The following is a 24,829-nucleotide window of genomic DNA, read 5'->3' as shown; positions in this document are numbered from 1 at the left end:
CTGGAGTAATAGAATTATTTTAGAAAGTTATTTTAAATATGTTTTACAATGTTATTTTACTTTGGGATTAGGGTTTGGTTTAGGGTTAGTTGTGAATAATCAATTGTTATCATAATAGTAAGTACATGTAACGTGTAACAAGGCCACCTTAAAAATTGTTACAAATTTTTTTATTTCTCTGCATTGTACAATCGTTGCTGATGCAAGGAACTTTGGACTTCTAAACACACATGCATCCACTTCCTTCTTTACAAAAACCGCCTCTTTGGTCCCAGGTGTAAACTGCTCTGTAAGGTTTTTGTGAGTTTAAACACTGTTCTTGTGGTCTTACTCCAGCGTTTGGTCATGATGGCGCCAAGGTCGGCAAAGGCTGAGAGTGAGTCGGATTAGAGGAGATTAAGACGGAGGCTTGTATTTCTATCTCTCTGTCGCTCTCTTTCTCTATAATTGTGTGTGTCGTCAGCACAGAATAAGTGTCCTTTTTGAGAAACGTATCAATGCCTTCTATATGAAGTCTCCTCTCATTTAGTCAGCAATACTTTTGCAATTGAGACCCTCCGGAGGAAAATCTCATTGCACTTTTATAGCTCAGGAGAAATGTATTAACTTGGTTTTTAGATGTTTCTTCAGAAATGTTATGTGTTAGTAATCATAAAATTAATGTGGATTGCACAGTAGATTTTTGTATTTTTTATGTGAAAAAAAATCATATTGAAATATTTTTAAAGTATATTTGAATTCATATTGAAATCTTCAACTTTTGATTGCAGATTTGGTGTCTTGACAAACCTAAATACAGTTTGAGATCTAGAAGGCCCTCAACTTTCACACATTATTGATCTCTTCTGAAACACACATGTAAGATTACTGGGGTCTTTTGCTCAAGGAAACCAGAAGTGTCCACTTGATCTTGAATTAATCTTACTGCTATCTAGGAGAAAGGAGGAGACACTAAGGTGATGTTATTTATATTTGTTCTGTCATATGTTCTAGATTAAAGATCTGGTTTGTAGCAGTTTACCATCTGCCTCCTCGCTGAATCTTCTACACCACCATCACAAACCAGTGATTGGTGTACCAGCTTACATAACACACAGGCCGTATATGAGTCTGTTAATACACTAGCCACAATTAGTAAATACCACCCATTTACAATAGTAACAGCGATTTCCAGCTTGATTTTTGTCTGAAAACAATAGGTTGTAAATTGCATACTGGTTCCTTCAAACCATTAAGAAGATTGAGTCCTTGTTTTATGGGTCGTTTCACAGGTGGCTCTTTAAAGTATTGTCAGTAGACAGGATACAGTTTCTTTAGTCTGGTGCCCAGGAAAATGTCACAAAGATGCAATTGCTTTGTTTAGGGAAAATTTTGTGAATGGGGGTATCCTGATGAAAAGACTATATCCCGAACACCTCTGTCCACAATAATTTGGACAAACAGGTAGTCTTGCCTTTTAACTTGGACCACTGGTTAAGCAATAAGTTGAAATGTTACATTGTACAATCAAACAGAGAGTTTTAAAAGAGCCCCAGTGCTTGCAAGCATTGGAATGTCAACTTGGTAATCATTTCTCTGCGTATTACATTTCTTTTATATTGATTCGTAGTTGCTTTGGATTGCCATTAATTGTGAACCAAACACGCATACATAAGCCTGTGCAACTAACAGCATTAACTGTCCAGCGTCCCACTGGCAGCAATGTGGATTAATGACCTTGTGCTTCCTCCCTTTGGATCGCTCCAGTGAAGCATAAAGGGATTATAGCAGCCCAAGTTGTGGCTGGACTGAACCATGTGCACTGTCTATGGGGGGTAAAGGACATAACAAGGTGGAGACTGAGGGGGGTGGGGTGTTGCAGATGTTGCAGCAAAGTTAAGCTGAAAGTAGCCTGAGGTCACAGTCAGTCAGTCAGTCAGAGAGAAAGAGAGAGAGAGAGAGTGCTGTGATTCCATGGGGGTGATGAACAAGCCTCAGGGGGCTGAAGAAAGTCAAATGAAAACACAAGAAAAAAATGAGAGGAAAGATAGAGACATGCTCATCCCTTGCTGACCAGCTTGGTTGAGACGCTGTATTATAGTCATGGCTCTTGGATGCTGTATGCCATTGAGGTCTAAAGGTACAGTAGATGTTTCCTGTCATAGTGACCTCTTAAATTGCTCTTTGTAGCTTCTTATGTTTTAGAGTTAATCCATAACTGTCAAACCTTGTTTTGCAATCTTTTGCCTGGACGTAGTTTGATTTATAGCCTAGAAACTATGACTTAGGTGAATTCATGTCCTTTGAATGTTGCAAAATATACTTTTGCATCATATTTACTACGTAAAATATGCATTACTTTTCATCTTTGGGGGCTCAATGAACTTATTAACTGCAATGTATGGTTGTGATGATGTGTACCTTGAAGATTTGCTGAATTGGCACTCTTTAGTTCTTAATGCACTTCTGCAAGTAAACCCAAACATTGATTAGTGGTTATACAAAATGTGCTCTGACCCAAGAGGAGGGGCGGGAAGGTGGTCTTCAGCAAGGTGTGGTGTCATTGAAATTAATGGCTAACATTTGGAGGGCTAGACTTTCCCACGTAAGAAGGTGTAGGTGTTTGGATTGGGGAATGTCAGCGGTCTGGGCTTGGCTCAGGGTTCATGTCTCAACCAGTGGATGATGATTAGAGGATGACTGTAGGCTGGTTAAAATCACTGCCAGTGACCAAATTGCTATATATTTGCTTGCAAGTAGGCTGTAATAAGGATGCGTGATATATTGGTTTGGGTGAAATTGGATAATTAATTGTGCATCAACCATTTAATATCATCCATTATTGAATTTCATTATTTATTTATTTTTTTATTCATCAAAAAATGTGAGTGTGTGTAATAAAAAGATTTTTCAGCACAAAACATGCACAATTTCAAATTAATGAATATATATATATTCTTTTTTTCATCAGATTTATTTTATTTATTTTTAAATAATTATTGCACAATTAAAAATATAAGTGCATCCCTACTGTGTCAGCTTTGCTGATTTTCAACAAGCTTTGTATGTCCCATTTTATTTGTCAACAAAATAATTGATTTGGTTAAAGGTTATAAAGGTTATTTCCTGCACCCTTGATATTTACAGGAAAGGAGCTGAGATTAAGATGTTGCTGAGAACGCTATGAAATCCAACGTTGTAATTATATAAAATGTTCAGAAAAAATGTTCTGTTGTAGTTGAAGTATATATTAAATTTCCAATATGAAAATCAGTTGATGTTTTGGAATGTCTGGCATGAGTCTATGCCAATGCCTCCAACTTCTACTTAGCTTTCCATCTGTGGTGTTAAAAATTGACGTTTTGCATGTTCAATCTATGGATAACATGAAGGAAGAATAGCACTGAATTTGTAAAGATAGCAGAGAAAACAGGGAAAAGGATCAGGAAAGGAAAAGGTTCAGTGATTAAGCCTGTTCTGTTTACCATATCCACTTTTCATGCCAAAATAAGCCTGTTGGCTTATCTCAGATGATACCATCAGTAGACAAGTGGTCTCCATGAACCATTTCTATTGTTTTTAGGAGCTGTTTACTGATGTCTTTAGAGAGCAGATAGAAGCATTGTAGATGGCCTGTATTGGTCACCTTTGAGATTTTCTCAAGCAATGCTTTTTTGTATGTTATCTTTGTTGTTAAATGATTGGTTCTCTAAAAAAAATAATGGATTTATGACCATTTCTAAAGCTCAATATCTAATATGTAATTATAATTCTATGAAAAACTGCTTCCATGATCACCTGGAAAATCTGCAACCCTTTTTGTACTGAAATGCTGTGTTCCCAAGTAGTAAAATGTACCACTCTTGTTTCTTTTTCTCAGTTTAGCATGGAAACACTTTTGGTGTTTATCAATTAGGTGCAACAGCTGCTGAAAAGACCCACATGGGCAAACGCCTGCATGAGGTGCTTGAGCTGTGGAGGGACAAAAAGACAGAGCTGTTATTCTAGTTACAGATCACTGCTGGGTTACTCTTTACCCCATGCTGCTAAACAACTAACAACCAAACAGCTCTATTAAGAGAGCTCCCATCCCTCTTTTCCAGCACATCTACACCGTCCTAGATTAGCTGACTGACTGAACTTGAGAAATTCTGCATGATCTAACGTTGCTTGGCAGAAAAATTCAATTTATATGATATATTTTCAGTGTAATACACAAAAGAATGAAATTGAAATTGAAAAATTCTGCAAGTAGGACCTAAACATCTCAACATGAGAATCCATACGAAACGAATATCGGATGCAATGACACGCTGGAATAAAACAATACATTTCTATGGATGCTTTCAAATAGACGCAAACATTCGCACACCGAAACATAATGTTTTTTTGTTTTTGTTTTTTGCACCAATCCAAATCCTTTCAGTTTCGCAAATCAAAAACACGGGCCATCCAATAAGATTTGAGCTAGGATCACATGACAGGAGCAGCTGATGTTGCTTAAAAGGGTGCGAGTGGTGGCGCTGTTTTGAAAACCAGTGTAAACAAACATGGAAGAAGAGTATCCAGGATAAGAGAAGAGTGGATGCTGACATCTTGATATCGCTGCCTGTTATCTTTATACAGAATAACATTTCGAATATTTCTCCACTGAATTATGTAGTCACAGCAGAGCACCTGTTATGAGTCAGAACGCGTTAACTCTTTTTCTACACTTGAAATATAAAAGAAAATAGACATGATTATAATGACATATTTTCAGAATGTGTTTTGTATGCAGCTCGTGGTATTTTTTATAGCAGTAAAGGATGTTTATGACAAATATTAGCATTGTAGCTTTATTAAACATGCAAATAGTGCATGTGTCTGATTATTATAAATTCAAAATCGGAAGTTATATCATGCACTCAGTGAAGGTTTAAAGTGGGTAAGCAAATATATTTTCACGTATAGCTTGATGCTAATTGTACTACTATTTATATTTTAAGATGTAGCCTATTCTTGTAAGCTTCATAGATAGTTTGTGGTTCTGGTGTAGAGCCTTATATGTTAAATCCATATACGAGATACATATCTGTGGAATAATACATTCTTGGTTGGCGCCACCTAGCGTGCAGGCATGAATTAGCAGAAGGTGAACAATCGTTTTGCAATCGGTGTGAATGCACCTCGCTTTTTCACATCGCGCTCAGTGTGGAAAGGGCTTACAATAATAAAAATCTTTATCAGGGATAAAAGATTTTCTCAGACACTGATGAAAATTTGGCATTGCATGGTGTTTAGTTGCATGGTATGATTTTTTCGGTACGGTCTAGGACATCAATGGTGGTTTTCTTGTTGATGGTGAGTTGAAGAGCTGCAGGGGCTTAAGAGCTGAGATACTGAGATGCTACCATGATCACCATGGTTGACTGGAGCCATGTCTGTCTGGATGAAGGGCATTAGTTCAGTCCTCAGTGGGGGATCTCACCTCGGGGAGCATACTTGAAACCCCATGTTTTCCATCACACTGAGGGCCCAGTTTCCATCCCTTCACCCTACTTACCATTCAGAGTCTTCACAGAGTCAGCTCGGACAAATAGATGGGAGCATTTCATCCCAAGATTAGAAGGGCGCCACTGTAAATAAACATCCAACTAGGGTGAATTCCAGTAAAACAAGCTACAATTTTCACCTCATCTATACTGGCAAGTAGAGTTAAACACTGGAAACTGACATGCTCTTGGAGTATTGTCAGATTAGTCCCTCAAACAGTGGTCACTTAAGCATCTTTTCAAGGTCACTGAGGATGTTTGGCATAATGAAGCTTGAGATCAGAGGTTAAATCTTTTGACTTGACTTGTGATCCCTCAGAGACTAGTCGAGTTTGATTCATTTCATGGTGAACGAGATTGTGACAGATTTGGAAGAAATGTAGAGTATACACAGAATATACTAATGTGCAGTCAGTCTGTGGGATCAGTAAGATCTATTATTTTTTTTGTTTTTGTTTTTTGTTTAATAAATTACTGCTTTGATTTAGCAATGAAATTGATCAAAAGTGTCAGCAAACATGGTTATAATGTTTCAAAAGATTTCTGTTTCCACTAAATGCTGCTCGTTTAAACTTTCTATTCATCAAAGTGTCCTGTAAACAAAATGCATCGTGGTTTTTGCAAGAATATGAAGCAGTGAACACTTTTCAACACTGATAATAATAATAAATGTGTCGCAAATCAGCATTTTAGAATGATTCTTGAAGGATTACGAGACACTGAAGACTGGAGTAATGATGCTGAAAATTCAGCTTTGCATCACAGAAATTAATTACATTTTAACGTATTTTCACATAGAAAACAATGCTTTTAAATTATAATAATAATTTACAATATTACTGTTTTTACTGTATTTTTAATGCCATAACTGCAGCTTGGGTGAGCCGAAAAGGTTTTCAAAAACATAAAAAACTCTTACCAACCCATGGACTTTAACATCCATGGAAACTTTCCATTCCACAAAAGGTTCTTTATACTGGGGAAAGGTTTTTCAAATTATTAAGGTTCTTCAGATTATTAAATCTGCTTCACAATGAGGTAAAAAAAAAAATGGTTCTTTTAAGAACTGATCACTGAGAGGATCTTTGGAGAGACCAAAAATAGTTCCTTTATAGTTTTGCTTAGAAAACCCCCATTTGAAACCTTTATATTTAATTCTTTAGTTGCTATATGGAGGAAGGTTCTTGATGTTATGTTCTTCATATAGCTGTATTGGTTCTAGAGGACTAGTCTGGCCCACCCGGGTTCCTTGAAGCAGGTTTTTCTCTGAACCAGGTTCTCCTATGACATGTGAACTAGTTTCTGGAAGCTTTATGTTTCTCAGTTAAAGGCAGCGAATACATCTGAGAGATGGTTCATCTTCACAGTTAGGCGCCTTTGATCAAGACCCAGAGCTGGTCCAGGACTCCAGTCCAGCTCGCTTCCAGATAGATATTCCCCCTAAATGAAACCTTTGAATCTAGTCCCAGATGGGAGAAATCCTCACATGGCAAAAATGAGAGGAATAATCTGGCAAAGTTACAAAGGAAAGCAGGGTTGGTGTGCAGAAGAGGCTGAATAAATCCAGGACGACACAGAGCAGGTACCGGAGGAAATGCTTAGCAGACGCCACTCGTCTGCTGTAAACAAGGTCCATGATGCATTATCTCAGAAGAGGTCTGTCAAATAGGTTTTGTGATGTCATGATGTTGAGGTGAGGAGAAGAGCGGTCTGCAGTCAATGGATCATCTTTAAATGTGATGGTTGTGGTTTTTGGGATAATAAGTAATTCATTTGGTCTCAAAATTTGTAAATACTGAAAAACAAAATGTATTGTAGTTTGGAGTCAGTAAGATTTATTTAGTAATTTTTTATGTTTTAAAAGAAGACTTTCCTGCTCACCAAGACTGCATTTATTTTACATTATTACAAAAAAATATAGTAAAACAGTAATATTGTGAAATATTGTAAAATAACTGTTTTCTATTTTATTCCTGTGATGCTAAGCTGTATTTTCAGCATCATTCCTCCAGTCTTCAGTGTCACACCATCCTTCAGAAATGATTTTAATGTGCTTATTTGCTGCTCAAGACACATTTCTGTTTATTATCAATATTGACAGCAATTGTGTGTGTGTTTTCCAGGATTGTTTAATGAATAGAAATTAAAAATATAAACAGCATTTATTTGAAATATAAATCTTTTGTAACATTACAAATGTCCCTACAATCAATTTTGATCAATTGAACATGTCCTTGATTAATACAAGAATTCATTTATTTAAAATTATTCACCAAACTTTCAAAATTGTTTGTGATTATTAAGCTAAAATCCAGTTCAATTACTTTTGGATGAAAGCATTGGATATTTACATCTAAATGTAAATTCTCACATTGGCAAATTGTTTTACTTTATTGAACATTTATAGACTTCATAGAAAACATTTCTTTATTATTTGCATCATAAAAGATTACCTTGCTGTAAAGTGTGCAAAATATTGAAGTGTGTGTGTGTGTGTTAGTCTTAGAGGGGCACACACAGAGATAACAAGGACACAGAGTTGTGCTCTATTGAGTTTGTGACTTAGATTGCTCTTCATTAAACCTGTGTGTGCTAATGACGGCAAGGGAAGAGAAGCTATAAGTCTATTGACTCGCATTCACATAGTAAAAAGTGCCTGCAGCATCCCAGCTAGACACACAGATACTCTATATCTATTCATAACTGAGACATGAATGAGTGTGTGTGTGTGTCTGCAAAATGTTTAATCACAAAGCACATGCATTTACTTTTCAACCACGAGCACATTACACCTCTCTTTAGGGCTTCATAATAAAAGTATATTGGGTATGTACCAAAAAAATATAAAATAATAAATTACTACTTTGTATAGATAGATAGATAGATGGATGGATGGATGGATGGATGGATATTTTTTATTTTATTGACTGACTCCCCCAGTGACTGTGCTGGGGTGTAGAAGTGTTTGGTTTTGGCTCATGAATGAGCTGTTTGGCTCCATTAACACCTTTTGTCTCTCACACAGTGATGCATTAGCTGCTGACAGATAGCAGCATTGTTTTGTGAATGTTGGGCTACTGGATCATCCACTGAGTTGATTTGCTTTGCACACCAGTTGCAGCTTCTCTGAGCTTTTGAGGAAGTCATTAGAGCACGTTTAGTTTTTGGCTACTGGGTTAAAGGTCTCATTCTGAAAGACTAGGTCTACATTCTTAACCAGAGAATATTGTTTCGCAGATTATCTTGGTAAAGCTTATACAATCAAGAGGAGGTGTGATGAAACATATATCTAACAACATTTAGTGAGGTTTGTACTGAAATATGTTTTCTGGACTAAGAATGTAGGTTTAATTTTTTTTCTGGAAAACAGTTTGTGTCTTAAAGATGTCAACATAAGTGATCAAATATATTGATGCTGATTTACACATTATGTTTTTGTATTTTATCTGCAGCGTTATCTAATCTGGACATTGAGAGCAAGCTGAGTGGACATTATCAGGCTCCATGGCACCTGCAGAGGAATGTGTTCCTGCCGTCCACTCGGCCCGCGTGCGTGGAAGAGCTGCATCGAAACGCCAAACAGAGCCTGCGGGCGCTGTACAGAGGTTAGACACGTGTACACATCAAAACTGATCAGTTATCAATCAGTGAACGAACTCCTTCTGTGGTCATCACTGAAAAGTTGTTCGCGCGAGCCAAGATCCTCCATTCATTGGCAGTGAACACTGCCCTCTAGAGGAGGAAGATGGAAACATCAAATCTAAATAATCTGATTTGTTCTAAACTAAAAGACCAGTGTTATTTTAGTATTGTTTACATACTGTTATAGTATTTCTTAAAAAAAAAAAAATAAGTTTGCTTTTTTTCTGTTTTAGTTGTAGTAATTTAGTACTTATATATATTTTATTTCAATAAGCTGCCAAGGAAAAAATACAATTTTTTTAATCAGATATTTATTTTTATTTTAACTTAATTTAATTTCAAAGTTTTAATTTAAGGGAAGTATTTTTTATTAGTTTTAATTTGTTAACAATAACAACAATGTAAATGACAGGTAATTTTGTCAAGTGCTTTGTTTTTCATTTTTATTAGTGTAGTTTTTTAATAGTTATACATGGCTTTAGTTTATTTTAATTTCAGTTTTAATTTTAGTAATTTCAGTGCTTAATCTTATTTTATTTCAGTTGTTTACTACAGCAATATTTCACATTTTTTATCTTTTAAGACCTTTAAGATTAAGTTTCTTTAATCTAATATTTATATTTTATTTTATTTAATCTTTATTTAAATATATATATATATTTAACAGTTTTAGTCAACAATAACAACACTATAACTGACAAGGTATTATGTTTATATAATTATATATATAATTATAATATCATATAGAATTTTACTTTTGTAATTTTAAGTGCTTTTTATCATAATTTAATATATATATATATACAAAAGTAAAATTCTATATTGTTAACTTAAATTAAAATGAAATCTAAAACTATTATATAATTTACATAAAATATAAAAATGAAATGAAAGAAAAATATATAAATTTTTTTATCAAAACTAACTGAAATAAAATGCTATATATGTATATATATATAATATATATTATATACACACATATATAGCATTTTATTTCAGTTAGTTTTGATAAAAGATGTATATATTTTTCTTTCATTTCAGTTTTATATTTTATGTAAGTTATATAATAGTTTTAGATTTCATTTTAATTTAAGTTAACAATAACACTGTCAATGACAGGATAGAACTATTAAAACTATAATAATAATAATAATATGAAAATGTAAATTCTTAAAACAGAATGTATGTGTTATGCACATAAGCAAAATGAGAAAAACAGCAAAAGAATGTCAAATGACAAAAAAAATTCCACAAGCTATGATACATTAAATAATTCAGTCTTTAAATCTCCACTTTACACATCAATTAAAAATATCAAAATGTAAAAACCAAAAAGAACCAAAAGTAAACCAAATGAAAAAAGGACAAAGATAAACATCATTATTATGATTTATTATGATGATGATTTCATATAACTCACAATATGCTATTTCTAAATGCTAGTGGTGCTTGCAGGCATCACTGTTATTATATTGCTCTCAGTTAAGGTTAGTGATTTGAACAAACCCCAACAGAAATCATTTAACGTCAGTGTAACTCGTCCAGCACTGTTTGTGCTCCAGACATTATTTATTCCTAAAAACCTGTGTCTAACTGATAGAAAGACGTGACGGATTTCTCTACTCATCAGACCAGCAGCAGAGGCAGGAGGTCAGCGAGAGAGAGCGCAGGGTGACCATTTCCATCTCCATGGCTCCGCCCATGCCCACCTACCCATCGCCCAGCATGCACTGCAGACGCCAGCAGAGAGAGAGACACCTCAGCACGGTAAACATCCTATGTGTATTACTGGAGCTCTGATCTAGAGACTTTTCCTGTAGACGGAGTGTTGTGACAGAGTGTGTCTATGTGTTTAGGAAAGGACAGAGAGAGACATAGAAACTCAGACAACACAAGCACAGGTAAACACACGTCCGTGTGTCAAACTAAACCTCGTCTGACCCGCTGCACTGCATGGACATCTTTGACTTTAGCTGAATGAATCCATCCTTGTTTTCCTTTATTTTTAGATTTTTGTCTTGTGAAAAAGTAGTACACTTAGCATGCTTTTCAAGAGGTACTTATTACACAAATAATATTCGTTAAAAGCATATACTTAAGTGCAAACTGAATGTAATGTTTTAGACACTTACATATATATAAATATACATTTGTAACACTGGACCACAAAACCATGAAAATTCAGAATTTGAAATTGAGATATCCATAAATAAGCTCTCCATTTATGTATTGTATATTAGTAAAGGACAATATTTGACTGATATACAACTATTTGAAAATCCAGAATCTGAGGGTGCAAAAAAAAAAAAGAATCTAAATACTGAGAAAATTGCCTTTAAAGTTGACCAAATTAAGTTCTTAGCAATGCATATTAGTAATCAAAAATTAAGTTTTGATATATTTACGTTAGGAAATTTCCAAAATATCTTCATGGAACGTGATCTTTACTTAATATCCTAATGATTTTTGGCATAAAAGAAAAATCGATAATATTGACACATACAGTGTTTTTTTTCTGGCTATTGCTAAAATATACCCCAGCAACTTAAGACTGCTTTTATGGTCCATGGTCACATTTGTAATGATGAAATTGCAATTTAGTACATTTAATTTGAATTATTATATGAACCTCTTAAGTGTCACCCCCCTTTCTGAACATAGACATGAAAATGCACAAACTTAAATGTTTGTAATTCATGAATGCTTTGGAAGACAGACCTAAGGTTGGCATTTCAAAAAAATGAAAGTGTAAAATAAATGTTAGTTTACTGTAAAGAAAATGTACTGTACTAAAAATGTTTATTTTTTTATAAAATAAATATTTAACAAAATATTTTTAAAAAAATCAAAGGCAGATGTCTAATTAATTTATGTTCCAAATTTGAAGTTGATCTCTCCAAAATTGAGGGTCCTTTGAGATTTTGTTTAGGCACTATACCAAAAATAGTCACTAGGTGGCACCCAAACTCCACTAAACTTTTAAAATGCATTTTACTGTCACAAACCTTACTGTTTTACATTTCTGTCCCAATATTATTTTGTTTTGTTTATAAAATACTCCAGTAAATATTGTAATACTTGACACTACCCACTAGGGGGAGGGGCCTACTAAAATATTCTAATGTACTATTTTCATGGTAATCCAATGTTCAATTTCAACATGGTTTCACATGATGAATTTTGAGTCTTTAAGATTTGAATGGTAACTAATTTAGAATGATTACTAAAATATGTGATAGGAATAAAAGGTAATAAAAAAGAGCCCCAGACAGTTAACAGATTAAATGTAATACTGAATAACACACTACAGTTAAAATTATAATAAAGTACATTACCTGTGCTTTACTACGTTAGTCAACACATTAAAATGTGCACTTCATAAATGCACAATAAAAAGGGTCCCACTTTATTTTAAGGTCCAGTTCTCACTATTAATTAACTATTAACTACAACTTTTGCCTCAATAAAGTCCTTATTACTGCTTATAGTTAAATAGTTCATAAGGTAGTTGTTAGGCTTAGGTATTGGGTAGGATTAGGGATGCAAAAAAGCTGCCAATATACTAGTATATTGCATGCTAATAAGCAACTAGATAGTAATGCAAATTGGTCCCTAATCAGTGTTACCATAAAAAGATTATTAAAACATGAAGATTTAAAAAGTACTTTTAATTAAATATTTTCACTTGCTATTAGAAAGTTCCCTTTTTAAAAGTACTCAAGTGTTTTAAGAAATATATGAAAGAGTAGTCTTTAAGTAAACTTATTATAAGTACACTTTTACTTCATTAATATTATATTTTCTGCAAGTACGGCTGCTTAGAAATATACTTTTAGGATTTTACACTACAAGTGCACATTCAACACAATTTAGCACACTTCTTTGCTTCCTTGCAAAACATGTTATCAACATGCATGTACTTAACAGTAATTTAGAGATGATTTTTACTTTTCTTTGCACTGATTTTCATAAAATCATGATGTTTTAGATTGAGATTTATTCACTTTCAGTCTCATAGTCTGTGAATATGATTCATTGTGAATAAAGCAGATGCAGGTAAACAACTATATTAGCCAAGTTACCAGTTTCTCTCTCTTTTTTTATTTGCTTTACCCTTGCAAAAGTAATCATTTCAGTCAAATGATTATTTAATGAGTATTTTGATCCAGCTGATCTAAAAGAAAACGGGGAGTGTCTCTCTGGATGTCTTCCTTTAAGGACATTAAGCATTTATTTGTGCCAGGCCAGTCATTATGAAAATAACTCCTCTTTTGCAGCCAACCATGCAGCCATGTGGACAAACAACCTTCTTTTTTTTGTTAAACCTCCTATAATAACATGATTTATTTCAGGATGTTCATGAGATACTGACAAGAGTTCATTCAGTTGCATTGGATTATAAATCTTTACAGTACACCGTGACTTAAAGGAACAGTTCAGCCAAAAATGAACATTCGCTGGAAGTGTACTCACCCCCAGGTCGTCCAAGATGTAGATGAGTTTTTTTTTTTCTTCATTAGGAGACTGAAATTTAGCATTACATAACTTGCTCACCATTTGGAGAGTCCAAACAGCTGTTAAAAACATCCACACCACTCCAGTCTGTCAGTTAACATCTTTAGAAAAACTGTTTATTTTTAAGAAAAAAAATCCTACATTAAAGCATTCTATCTTGAAATTGTCACTTCTGGTCAAACTGTCAGTTCAGAATACATAATAATAACTCTGTATGTGAATTGGGTGTTGTAAATGTTTCTGCCATGCAGAATTGAGGTCAACTTCTTGATTATATATAATCACCTAAATCTATGCTCTAAGTCTATGTAATAAATGAATCACGTCTGTTCTTTAAGCAAGCAGATGCACCCTCATTGTGTTCATAGCTGTGTTCATATTCATCCTCATATTCATATGTCCATCCTTGTGTTTGTATGTGTTGTAGTTCCAAAGCACCCGGTCCTCCTCCCCTACCGAGTGTTGTCATTTTTCCCCGTGGAGCAGAAAGGTATTTTACCCCCCAAACATCTCCTAAATCCTACATTCACGCTGATTTGGAAACAGTTTTACATCTCTAATCAAATCGTAATCATGGGATGAGGCCAAAATGGTTTCCAGATCAGTGCATTATCAAAAGCCTTTCATAAATCAGATTTGGTTTGGTAGAATCTTCAAGATATGACAGTGTCAAAGTTGTTTTATTATAAATGTTTAATCAGATTCTGAAAGTAAACCAAATCTTAACAGGGCTCTTTTGTGTTTGTCTAACATCTAGAATTCTTTGAAACTTTTCTTCTGATGCTATAAGCTTCTAACATCTACAGAACTTTCATCTGGATATGCCAACATCAAAATGTTCAAATCTGAATGATGGAAAATGTGTGGCAACTGATTTTCAGGGGCATTTCTGACCTTAGCATACACTAACATTCAAAAACCACTGTTTTTATTGACTATCCTTCTATTCATAATAGAATCCTGAAAAACTTTGCATCGCAAGAATAAATTGCTGTTTAATTAATATTTTAAAATGTATTCAGATAGAAAACAGATATTTTAAGTTGTTATAATATTTCATGATATTGTTTTTACTTTATTTTTGGTCAAATAAATGTCACATTGGTGAACATAAGAGACTTCTTTTAGAAACATAAAAAAAAAATATGCAGATAAAAGCATGCAGCCTGTCATCCATATATGTCAAATAAAATGTCTAAATTTGATCTATTTTGTTAATAACATATATAAAGTTGTTTCCATGATTTAGCAAATCCAAGTTACTTTGAATTATCTTCATTATCTTTTGCCTCGTTTCTGACACCGGTAATGCTGTAAAAATCAGCACTTGGACAATCTAATAAAACACTGCCCTTCTCATAGCTTCTCCAGAATTAAACTCCTCAAAGACTATGTGAGGAATGTCTACGGGAAACTTACACTCACGGAAGTGCGCAAGGCTGAGGTTTCCTAATGACAGGGTTTCCAGGGTAGAGCTGCTGTCTGACTGTGTGTGTGTGTGTGTGTGTGTCAGAAATAATTGACCATCAACTCCTGGCATTGGCTTACTCACAAACCCCTCCCTGAGTGGCTCCACGATAGATGCTTTAGAGAGTAAACATACGGACAGAGACACTCTGTAGTCTAAATATTCTCTCAAACTCACACTTGCTGTTGTCTGTCTTCTCTGATCCATTTTAGGGCATATACAAGGACCACAATTAGTGTAAAACAAAAATTAGCTTTGTTTCTTTAAAAGTTACCAGCTGTTGTGCATACACTTTTGTAATCAGATGCTTTATTTTCTTCCAGAAATTAATTTAATGACACATTATAATTGAACAGATTGGATATTCCTCACATTAAGCCATAGAAATGAAAATATGAGGAACAAAATCATATTTTTGTGCAATTTTATGATAAATATTGTCTTGTCCCGTATAATTGTAATATATATATATATATATATATATATATATATATATATATATATATATATATATATATATATATATAGCATTTGTTAATCTTTTATAAATATATTATTTGTATTATGTTATCATAGTTCATAGTACATTAATGTCCATGTTAAATTAAGTGATGTTAACAAATTAAATCTTAATATATGAAGTGCTATTATTATTATTATATTTTATAATTATTTATTTATTTGTATTTTTCTTTTATTGGCTATTGCAAGATTGCCAAAAGTTCTGTTTTTGACTGTAGACACAGGTCTTGTAGACATACTATAAGTTTCACTTGCCCTGGTTTCCTCGTGCTCCTTTACACTCTACGTTTCTCTCTTTCTGGTGTAGAACTTCATGAATGGCATTCTTTCCTTCCTCTGATGTCTGTGTCTTTGCTAATCAAAATAGTTTTTGAACATGAGCCAGAGGGAGAAATCAAACCGTCACATTTGGCTCTGTCCCAGCCCCCTCCTCTCCTGCTCATTTTTGCCCCATACACTCCTTTTTTTCTTTTCTTTTTTCTGCTTTGATCCTGTGTTTTCCAAAACTCCACTTCACCCCTTGCCCCTCATTTCAGCGCGGGCAAACAAAACGGTCATAAACTCCCTTTGATTCTGTCCGTCTGTTTTTGTGGTGCTTCAGTCTTTCCTTTCGTCCTCCTCTGGTTTTTAGAGAAGTTTCCGTGGTAACAATTTTTTTTTTTGGCTGCTGTTTTTGTGGGATCCTCATTGGCTGACTGGTAAAGGGACACACAAAGACTCAATATCACAGCTCGCTTTAACACTGTGCATGTTCATATATGTCTGGGTGACAGCCACTAAACACTCCAAACCTCTTTAGTTAACACTCTTTAAACTCCATAAGGTAAGTTAACTGATTAGATTAACTGCTAACTATCTGACAGGATTTAGCAAGTGTAACAAACTGGTGCAGTGGATGGCAGCTGATGAATAAGAATTGAACTTGCATTGTGTTGTTTGCGTCATGTAGATATGATATTGTTTCAGTTCTAACTTTTTTTCCTGAAACTGTACACTAATGCATCTCCATTGGCATTTGCTTCGCATGTTTCAATGCTGCTTTATGCATGTGCATGTATAGCTTTTACAACTAAAAAAATATGTTATTCCAGTATTTCCACAGACCTCATGAAATGAAAATGGATTTTTCTGGGTTTTAGTCTATATCTCTTAACACTGAAGTCATCAACAGTATACTGTATGCAAGCACACTGCTAAAAGCTAAATTTAAGTATACATACGCGTTGAAAATTTAGTCTTCTTTTTCAGGATAAAATGTACCAAAGGCAATATTGACATTCTCAAATTTTAGTCCATTTTCTGTAACCACCGATTAACAAAAATCCCTAGCAAATCATGACTGTGACGTAATTAAAGACCATTGGCTATTTATACAAAAAAGGCCCAAGTTCCTGTTTTAATTGGAAATAAATAAACTTAAAAGCATAAACCGCAATTATCAAATGAATTCATAGAGTTTTAAAGATTAAAGCAAGTGAAACCATCATTGATTTGTTAGATACATCTATAAGAGTTTTCCCAACCTTACTAACCTCATATTCTATATTCACCGTAATCATGTTCTTCTAGGTTGTTCCTCCAGTAGATTCAGATTCAGAGGTGGTGGCTCTGGGCCACTGGCCGAAGTGCCCAATCCCAAACGTGCCCTCAACGCTGGACAAACAGACCAACTGGGCTGGAATCTTACCACTGCCCACGCCAGAAGAGAAGATGAAGACGGACTCTCAAGTCATCACCTCATGCATCGTTCCCATTAACGTAACAGGTAAAAGCCCCCTAGTGTTTGCTGTTGATAATGCATGCTGAGTCAGTACTATGACACTTAAATGGTAGTTCATAGCACCATATCATTTTAGATTACATGCATTAGATTAGCAAGCACATTATCTCATATTTCTAGCTATGTTAATAAATATTAACTTATGACACGTTAAGCATTCTATAATGTTTGTTAAGGATTTATTAATGAAAGTTATTATAAAATGTTACAGAACAGTCTATGTTGTATGTTGCATACCATGCAAATCTAACTGAGAGCATCAGCATCTTCACCAAAGTTCTCCTCTGGCATCAGTGAACAGAGAGATTACCTTGTGAGAACGCTGAATTTTGCGTGTATTGTTTTCAGAGGAGGGCGCCAATGCTACTTCCCCCTCAGCGATATCAGCTATCCTAAGTGAGAGATCTTTTTACATGTCCATTAAGTTTTCCCCTTCAGTATCAGTGCCACTTCATTCCTAACCATCTCCATCTAGAACAATGTGTGGAGAGAGAAAGAGAGAGAGAGAGAGAGAGAGAGAGAGAGAGAGAGAAGGGGTTGCCATCTCAGCCATATTAACTCTTTTATTTTGGCTTTCGTAGCTTTCTAATTTAATGAAAAAAGCAGTTTTGATATTCACATTACTAGCCCATGCTACTATAAGTTAGCACTAAGTGGTTACAAACTTAAAAAATGAACAGTTAGTAATCCTGAAACATATGAGGCTAAAGTAAATGTTTTTTTTTTTTTTTGTATTTAAAAAAATAGTAAGTAGTAAGTAGTTTTAAAAGGCAAATTATAATTGCGATTTTAGACTTTTAGACCTTTCTCTAATTTCCACAAAACATGTCAGCAAAATGCTTGAAAGACAAAGCGTTTCAAGGCAATAAAAAAAGAGCATGGGCTGCTCCACTGTTTATTGCTGTTAGTTGAAGGTTGAATAAGGCCATGATCAGATCCTCTTTATTACATGACATGTGATTAATGTTTGAACATAGATGAAACATGAATCACACACACAAGAATCAGCCATTAGAATAATAACAGCATTAGAAACACTGGAAAGTAGGTTAAATCTTCAAGTCATGAAATTTGAAACAAAAAAGCTCTTAGTTGTCATGGGAACTTACTTTGTGCCAAGAAATGCAAAGAGTCAAGAAAGCGTTTTGTGCATGCTAATCAGTTGCATTAGAATTACAAAGAGGCCAACTATATCTACTCCAGGCTTGACTGGAACGGGATTTTTGAGGTGGGTGTCAGCAAGGATTGAGTCAAAGACAGTGTTGACTGGAAATTGCACATCATGGGCACAGTGGTATAATTGGTGCTCAAAGGGCCAAGCCTGCAATCACATGAGAGTCATGATGCATGACACTGGACAAACATCAAAACAACTAGAGCAGACTGCAGTATAGCGAGTAAGGCTGGGGTCGGGTAGGATAGTTATACTCCCATTTTCAACCCTGTTTTTATCCGTTCTGATGTCCTGAATCTGTTGCTCCTTTCACCTTGCATGAAATTGCATACTGTCTGATGTATTTTTGTGTCTATTTAAATATTTTACCATGACTGGAAACCATCTTTTTGTGTTGCATTTATTATTTTTTAATGCTCTTTTTTTTTCTGAGATGTGTTGTTAACCTTGTATAATGATGCATAACTTGTGTAAAAAGTCAGACTTTTTTTTATATGTGATGCAGTATGTGAAAGTACTGTTATACATTATAAGATATTATAGTAAATATATAACATTTTAAATAGTTTTAAATACTATATATATAATATTGTTAAATAATATTAAAACACATTTTATTCAGAAACATTTTCATTAAAAGAGCTTATAATTATTATGACTAAAATATCATATTTAGCATGAAAATATCAGTGGTTTATGAGTGAGAAACGGGAGGGATAAGTAGAAAAAATTGGCTTGCACCCAACAGCCTCTCACATGTCTGGTGCTCTTTGCAGGGGTTGGGTTCGACAGAGAGGCCAGTGTGCGCTGCTCACTAGTCCATTCGCAATCAGTGCTACAACGGCGAAGGAAGCTAAGGAGACGGAAAACGATCACTGGCATTCCCAGACGAGTGCAGCAGGATTTTGGTGTGTGAAGCTGTAACCTTCTCCTATTACACTTTAGGTTTTCATTACTTGTTTATTTACAGTATAGAACAAGGCATATAATAAGAGTAAATGGCATGTAGAAAACATAAATTTATTACTGAAAAAAAATCTTTCATCACTTTTTAGATTCTGACGAGTCTCCAGTGGCCAGAGAACGTACCTTGATAGTCCACACCAGCCCAGAAATTTTCCAAGAGGATCTCACGCTTTCTCGACTCAACACCAAGGACTCTGGTTGCCAGACAGAAGAATTCCTGATTGTTGGGGCTGCACCCTCATGTAGACGGATCAGAGCACAAAGGGGACAGGGCGTGACTGTGTCACTGTCCCATTCCACGGGCAACATATCTTCTCTGCCTGACAACACAATGTTCACCGCTTCAGTAGGCTCCCGTCTGCGTTCTCGAAGTCTCCCGCGTGAGGGAGGGCGACTGTTGGATGAAGGTCATGATCTCAGTGATGAGGATGATGAGGAGGAGGACGAGGAAGAACTGTCCCCGTTTGAGTCAGAGGACTTCCTTCCAGTCCCAGGGGAACATATTCTAAAAGATGATGAAGAAAGCACTGATGACCAGGCAATCCCAGAGGGTCAGCATAACAGTTTGAAATTCAAGCAGCATTCTAGAAATACAGAGCATGACTGGATGGAGAGGGGTCAATCCCATCTGCCTCGGAAAGCTGACATGGGTAGCTGTGAGATTTCTTCCAGTTCTGATACATTCAGTAGCCCCATTCACTCCGTTTCAAATGCTGGCATGCTGACTAGTCAGATAGACCACAAAGAGGATCACCAGTCGTCAAGTGGCAATTGGAGTGGCAGTAGTTCTACCTGTCCCTCCCAGACATCAGAGACCATTCCACCTGCAGCCTCACCCCCCCTCACCGGATCATCCCACTGTGATTCAGAACTATCATTGAATGCAGCTACCAATACTAATGATGATTCTACAGGCTTCATTATTGATCCGTATCCTGGAGACCGATCACAAGGCCTCCATAGCCATAGGACAGGTTCATTCACTTCCACTGCTAGTGAGGGTGAGTGGAGCTATCCACATTACAGGCACAACATGCCTTGCCGCCCTGACTTCAGTCCTGAGCACTCTAGGGCAGATAATATCCTAGAATGTCCCAGTTTTGCCAGCATAGCCACTTTTGAAAGTTTAATAGATAGGCCACCTTCTGAAAAAGCTGACACCACCTCACACTTTTCTGTAGATGCCGAGGGCTACTTTACCTCCATGCACTTTGACTGTGGTCTTAAAGGTAGCAAAAGCTTCACATATAACTATGCATCTGTAGACCAGCAGCAGGCAGAATATGGATATCAAACAAACACACTTGGGAGACGCAGTCTCTCTCTAAGGAAACCAAAGGTGAAGCCATTCCCACCAAAACGTAACTCATCCTTGAAGAAAATAAGCAGCCATGTTGGACCTGCATCTGACAAGAATGAACCAAAGATTACTGGTGGTCTGAACAAATCTATGTCTTCCGGTGATAGAACGCAGCATGTGGGGTTAGATGGAGGCTCCTTGAGTCAGCTGGAGAGTGAGGATCCACTGGGTGCTTGGGGTGTTAACAGTTCTACAAAGATACCAGAAGTTGTTTTGTTTGGCTCCACAGAAACACATTCCTTCAAGGAAGAGGGAGCTGTCCAGTCAGACTATGCAGATCTCTGGCTTCTTAATGACTTGAAATCCAATGATCCTTACAGATCATTGTCAAATTCCAGCACAGCTACGGGTACCACTGTCATCGAATGCATCAAGTCACATGAGAGCTCTGAATCCCAGACTTCCCAGTCAGGATCTAGGGCCACCACTCCTTCACTACCATCAATGGAAAGTGAATTTAGATTGCCTTCACCAGAAAAGCTGGTAGGTCTAGCATCACCTTCCAGTGGCTACTCAAGCCAGTCAGAGACACCAACATCATCTCTTCCACTGGCTTTCTTCCCAAACACTCACCCAAAGTCCCCTAATGTTGGGAAAAGGAAACCCAAAGTCCCAGAGAGGAAGTCCTCACTTGCTTCTTTACAGCAAAACTCATCCAAAAGGGACTTGGAATTACCTATCACACCCCCCTCCCACCTTGACCTAAGTGCCCTTTCCAATGTCAGCAAGCCTTCAATTCACAATAAACATATGCACATCCTCCAGCAGAGCAAAAAAGCAGAAACCAAGAGTGAGAATCTGGCAACTTCGGTTTCAAGTGATGAGCTGGCAGTCACTGGTCCATTGGCCATCACTCCTACGGTGCTTCGTTCAGTTCAGCTACGTTCAGTTGTCAAATCTGGAGAAGGGAGCCACGATCAACCTATAACTGATATTTCCACTAGACCTAAGTGTCCCACTGTGACTATCATTACCCCACCTACTCAGAATAAACCCAATGAAACTAGGAAGCCTCCACCCTATAGACCCCTTCTCACAGAAACCTCCTCTCAGGATGATTGTGAATCACTGTTTACCCCAGTAGATGGACTAGCAAGCCATTTTGGTGCAAGAAATAGATATGACCGATTAGCCCCATCACCTCTTTGGAGCATGACTGCTTTTAAGGCCCAATCCGAGCAGTTGAATATGGATGAAGGGACATTTGAGAATTCTCGAGAAGTTGCGGAAGAGGTGAGCACCTCAAATAATTTATTTGCCCAGAGTGGTCTGGAAGTGGAGCAAATTCGTCCATTGAAATCTCAGCCAAATGAGGGAAGCCCTGGTCAAAATGGTCTAGCAAAAAGGTCAGAGAGTCTTGACCAAGTGCCTGATATTGTCAAGCAAAGATCAGAGACATTGCAAGCTTATCCAATCAGTGGTGCTGGAGAAGAATCTGTAACATCAGATGTTCCAACCAGAAGTGCCTCACAGGAATATGCAGAGGAAGGGTCAACACCAGACACGGAGGACTATTTTAGCAAAGGTATATTTGTGTAATATTTCTTTTACTATGTAAACTAGCTTCCATGTTGTGTAATGATTTAGAAATGTTGAATTAGAATGAGTTTCAAAGTTTCTATTTCAGAGTCCACACCAAGCGATCCGACTCTGTCCCCGCTAACAGATGAATCCAAAACCGAGGATGATAGCGTTTTTCTTTCACCAAGTAAAAGTCGCACAACAGAGGATCTCTTTGCCATGATTCACAGGTGTGTTTCAAGTTTATCTGGTATATTTTTTATTAATATGGTATGTATATGGTATATATATTTTGATATATTGATCATCTGAAAAAGTACTGAAAATCACAAAATGCTTATTGTCTCTTGTTTTGTGTTTTGCAATCTCAGGTCAAAACGAAAAATGCTGGGCAGGAAAGATTCTGGAGAAATGTCAGTGCGGCACCGTTCAGCCATTGTTTCTGGGAATGGCTCTGCTACTAATCCTGCAACCTCGCCAAGCACCCCAAACATGCCTGTAAGTCCATCTACTCATACTATGACCCAGAGAACCCCAGGTCCAATTTATAGGAGTGCCAAAAAGTCCAGTACCTCGAATGAAGAGTTCAAATTGCTGCTGCTGAAAAAGGGAAGTCGCTCCGACTCCAGTTATCGCATGTCAGCTATAGAGATCTTAAAGAGTCCCATTGCAACCAAAAGCCCCGGTGAGCTCCTGATGGAGGGTTCTAGACCATTTGAGGAGCCACTCTCTCCTTTACAACAGCAACTTCCAGAAGGAACTCCCGAGCAAATTCCCAGCCCCTTTCCAAAATCTTATGCTGAGGGCTTTTCCACAAAAGCTTTTCCCACATCTGCCTCAACTAGACAAGGCCGGTCAAGGATGCCACCAGCTGCAAATAGCAGCCGCTACAGTACACGCAGTCGGCTGTACAATGCCCCCATGCAGGCTATATCAGAAGGGGAAACAGAAAACTCTGATGGAAGCCCACATGATGACCGTTCCTCCTGAAAAATGAATCTTTGACTTTTAGCATCAGTCTATACACATTCTTGACATTAAGTCAATAATTTTGGGCACTTGGCATACTCAATTCTGTTCTTAAGACTGTAAACAAACTACGTAGTGTCTCTACTCTTTTGTATCAAGAAGAACAAAACATTCTGATAATTTTCAGTAGTGGTGTTCCAATAACGTCCATGAGCATATTTATTTTATTTGAACACTTTGTGTATCATTTTCATTTTAGAATGAGAGTGGAGAAAACTACATAAAAAAACCCATCACTTTGTAATTATTCACAGTGAATCAATTGCAGATGTTGTTTGTCACACACATTTAGCATTGTCTAGAAAGATAAAAACAGTACTGTACTACGGTAAATGTGAAAATGGGTCCAGATGGTTTTAAAAGAAGGGAAAATCTTTATTGTACCTTAAACACAAACTTTTCATGGCAGACAGCTTGGGACAATCAAAGAGTGGCCTTTTGTATAGTTAGCTGTAGCATAAATGGGCTAAGAACTTTTGAGTTAGCCTGTAACTGGATCTTACTGGGCAAGAAATGTAGCTTTGTTGGAATATTCTGATGGCCAACCACTATTTTGCACTCCTTTTGGTAAAATGTCAGACATTTTAAAGAATTCGTACAAAAATGCCACAAAAGAAAAAGTGACGTGAAAAAAAATATCTATATATAGACTATTATTTAAAAAGAAAATGTATTTTTAATGAGAATAAAGTAATAGACTCCGGCAAATTGTGTCCTTCTTTGGAATTTTTAAGATATTGAGCTTTTTAATGCAACGTCTAATAATCGTAAAGCAATGCTGCAATTCATCACAGCCCTTTCATTCAATAATTAGCTTTTTTAAATCACATTTCTTAAAAAAAAAAATCAACCCATTGTTTCTATATCAAAATATTCAGAAAAAACAACAACAGCTATGACACGTGCACTAAATGTATTCTGTGAATACTGTACCAGTAATTTCTGATATATTAATGATTCTGCTCATTTGTGAAGTGATTTTTTGTTATTGATCACTGACTCACACAGCAGGTTTAATAACTGTGCAAGCATTTTGCAGCCAACTTGAAATTATCCTCTACCGCAGTAGTTGTAGCTTTTATATAATTCACTGTAATAGATCAAATGAACTGCATGCAATAAAAGTTTAGAGAGGAGCCAATATTGGTACACCATTTTCAAAATCTAATGATTAAAACACTCTTGACAAACTTTTTCAAAACATGTATATTTAGTAAACAGACTATGGCAGAATAATATTGTAGAAGGATAAGTAGAAGTTTTTAGAAGGGTGTCGTGGAAGTGCTTTTGGTCAGGAGGCTTTTGCAGTTTGTGTTGCTTTGGGTTTGAATTTGTGATG

General features: G+C 36.1%; 1 protein-coding gene across 3 annotated transcripts; it reads left to right on the top strand.

Moving 5' to 3' along the window:
- The first annotated feature begins 1,274 nt into the window (after positions 1–1,274).
- LOC113070968 (Nance-Horan syndrome protein-like) lies at positions 1,275–24,196 on the top strand. 3 transcript variants are annotated; one of them, XM_026244318.1, is made up of 11 exons: positions 1,275–2,119; positions 8,966–9,118; positions 10,786–10,922; positions 11,012–11,056; positions 14,098–14,160; positions 17,230–17,425; positions 17,789–17,836; positions 19,391–19,522; positions 19,670–22,465; positions 22,568–22,691; positions 22,833–24,196. In XM_026244318.1, the coding sequence occupies exons 1-11, from the start codon at positions 2,083–2,085 to the stop codon at positions 23,449–23,451; spliced, it is 4,350 nt and encodes a 1,449-aa protein (XP_026100103.1). In that variant the 5' UTR covers positions 1,275–2,082; the 3' UTR covers positions 23,452–24,196. The 3 variants fall into 3 exon arrangements, with proteins under 3 accessions (XP_026100103.1, XP_026100104.1, XP_026100105.1); XM_026244319.1 differs by lacking the exon at positions 17,789–17,836 and having other exon boundaries at positions 1,279–2,119; XM_026244320.1 differs by lacking the exons at positions 11,012–11,056; positions 17,789–17,836 and having other exon boundaries at positions 1,279–2,119.
- Positions 24,197–24,829: the final 633 nt, after the last annotated feature.

This window comes from Carassius auratus, unplaced genomic scaffold, assembly GCF_003368295.1.
Source record: "Carassius auratus strain Wakin unplaced genomic scaffold, ASM336829v1 scaf_tig00005510, whole genome shotgun sequence".
NCBI classification, from domain to species: domain Eukaryota; kingdom Metazoa; phylum Chordata; class Actinopteri; order Cypriniformes; family Cyprinidae; genus Carassius; species Carassius auratus.
The sequence above is the reverse complement of the archived record's forward strand: the minus strand, read 5'-3'. Positions and strand labels throughout refer to the sequence as shown.

What these genes read in the sequence shown, in the direction of transcription:
- LOC113070968 (XM_026244318.1), top strand. Translation starts at nt 2,083, where the DNA reads ATGGCTCTTGGATGCTGTATGCCATTGAGGTCTAAAG. An exon ending in CCTGCGGGCGCTGTACAGAG is followed by an intron (nt 9,119 to 10,785) that starts GTTAGACACGTG and finishes TCTACTCATCAG; the next exon opens with ACCAGCAGCAGAGGCAGGAG. An exon ending in GGAGGACTATTTTAGCAAAG is followed by an intron (nt 22,466 to 22,567) that starts GTATATTTGTGT and finishes TTTCTATTTCAG; the next exon opens with AGTCCACACCAAGCGATCCG.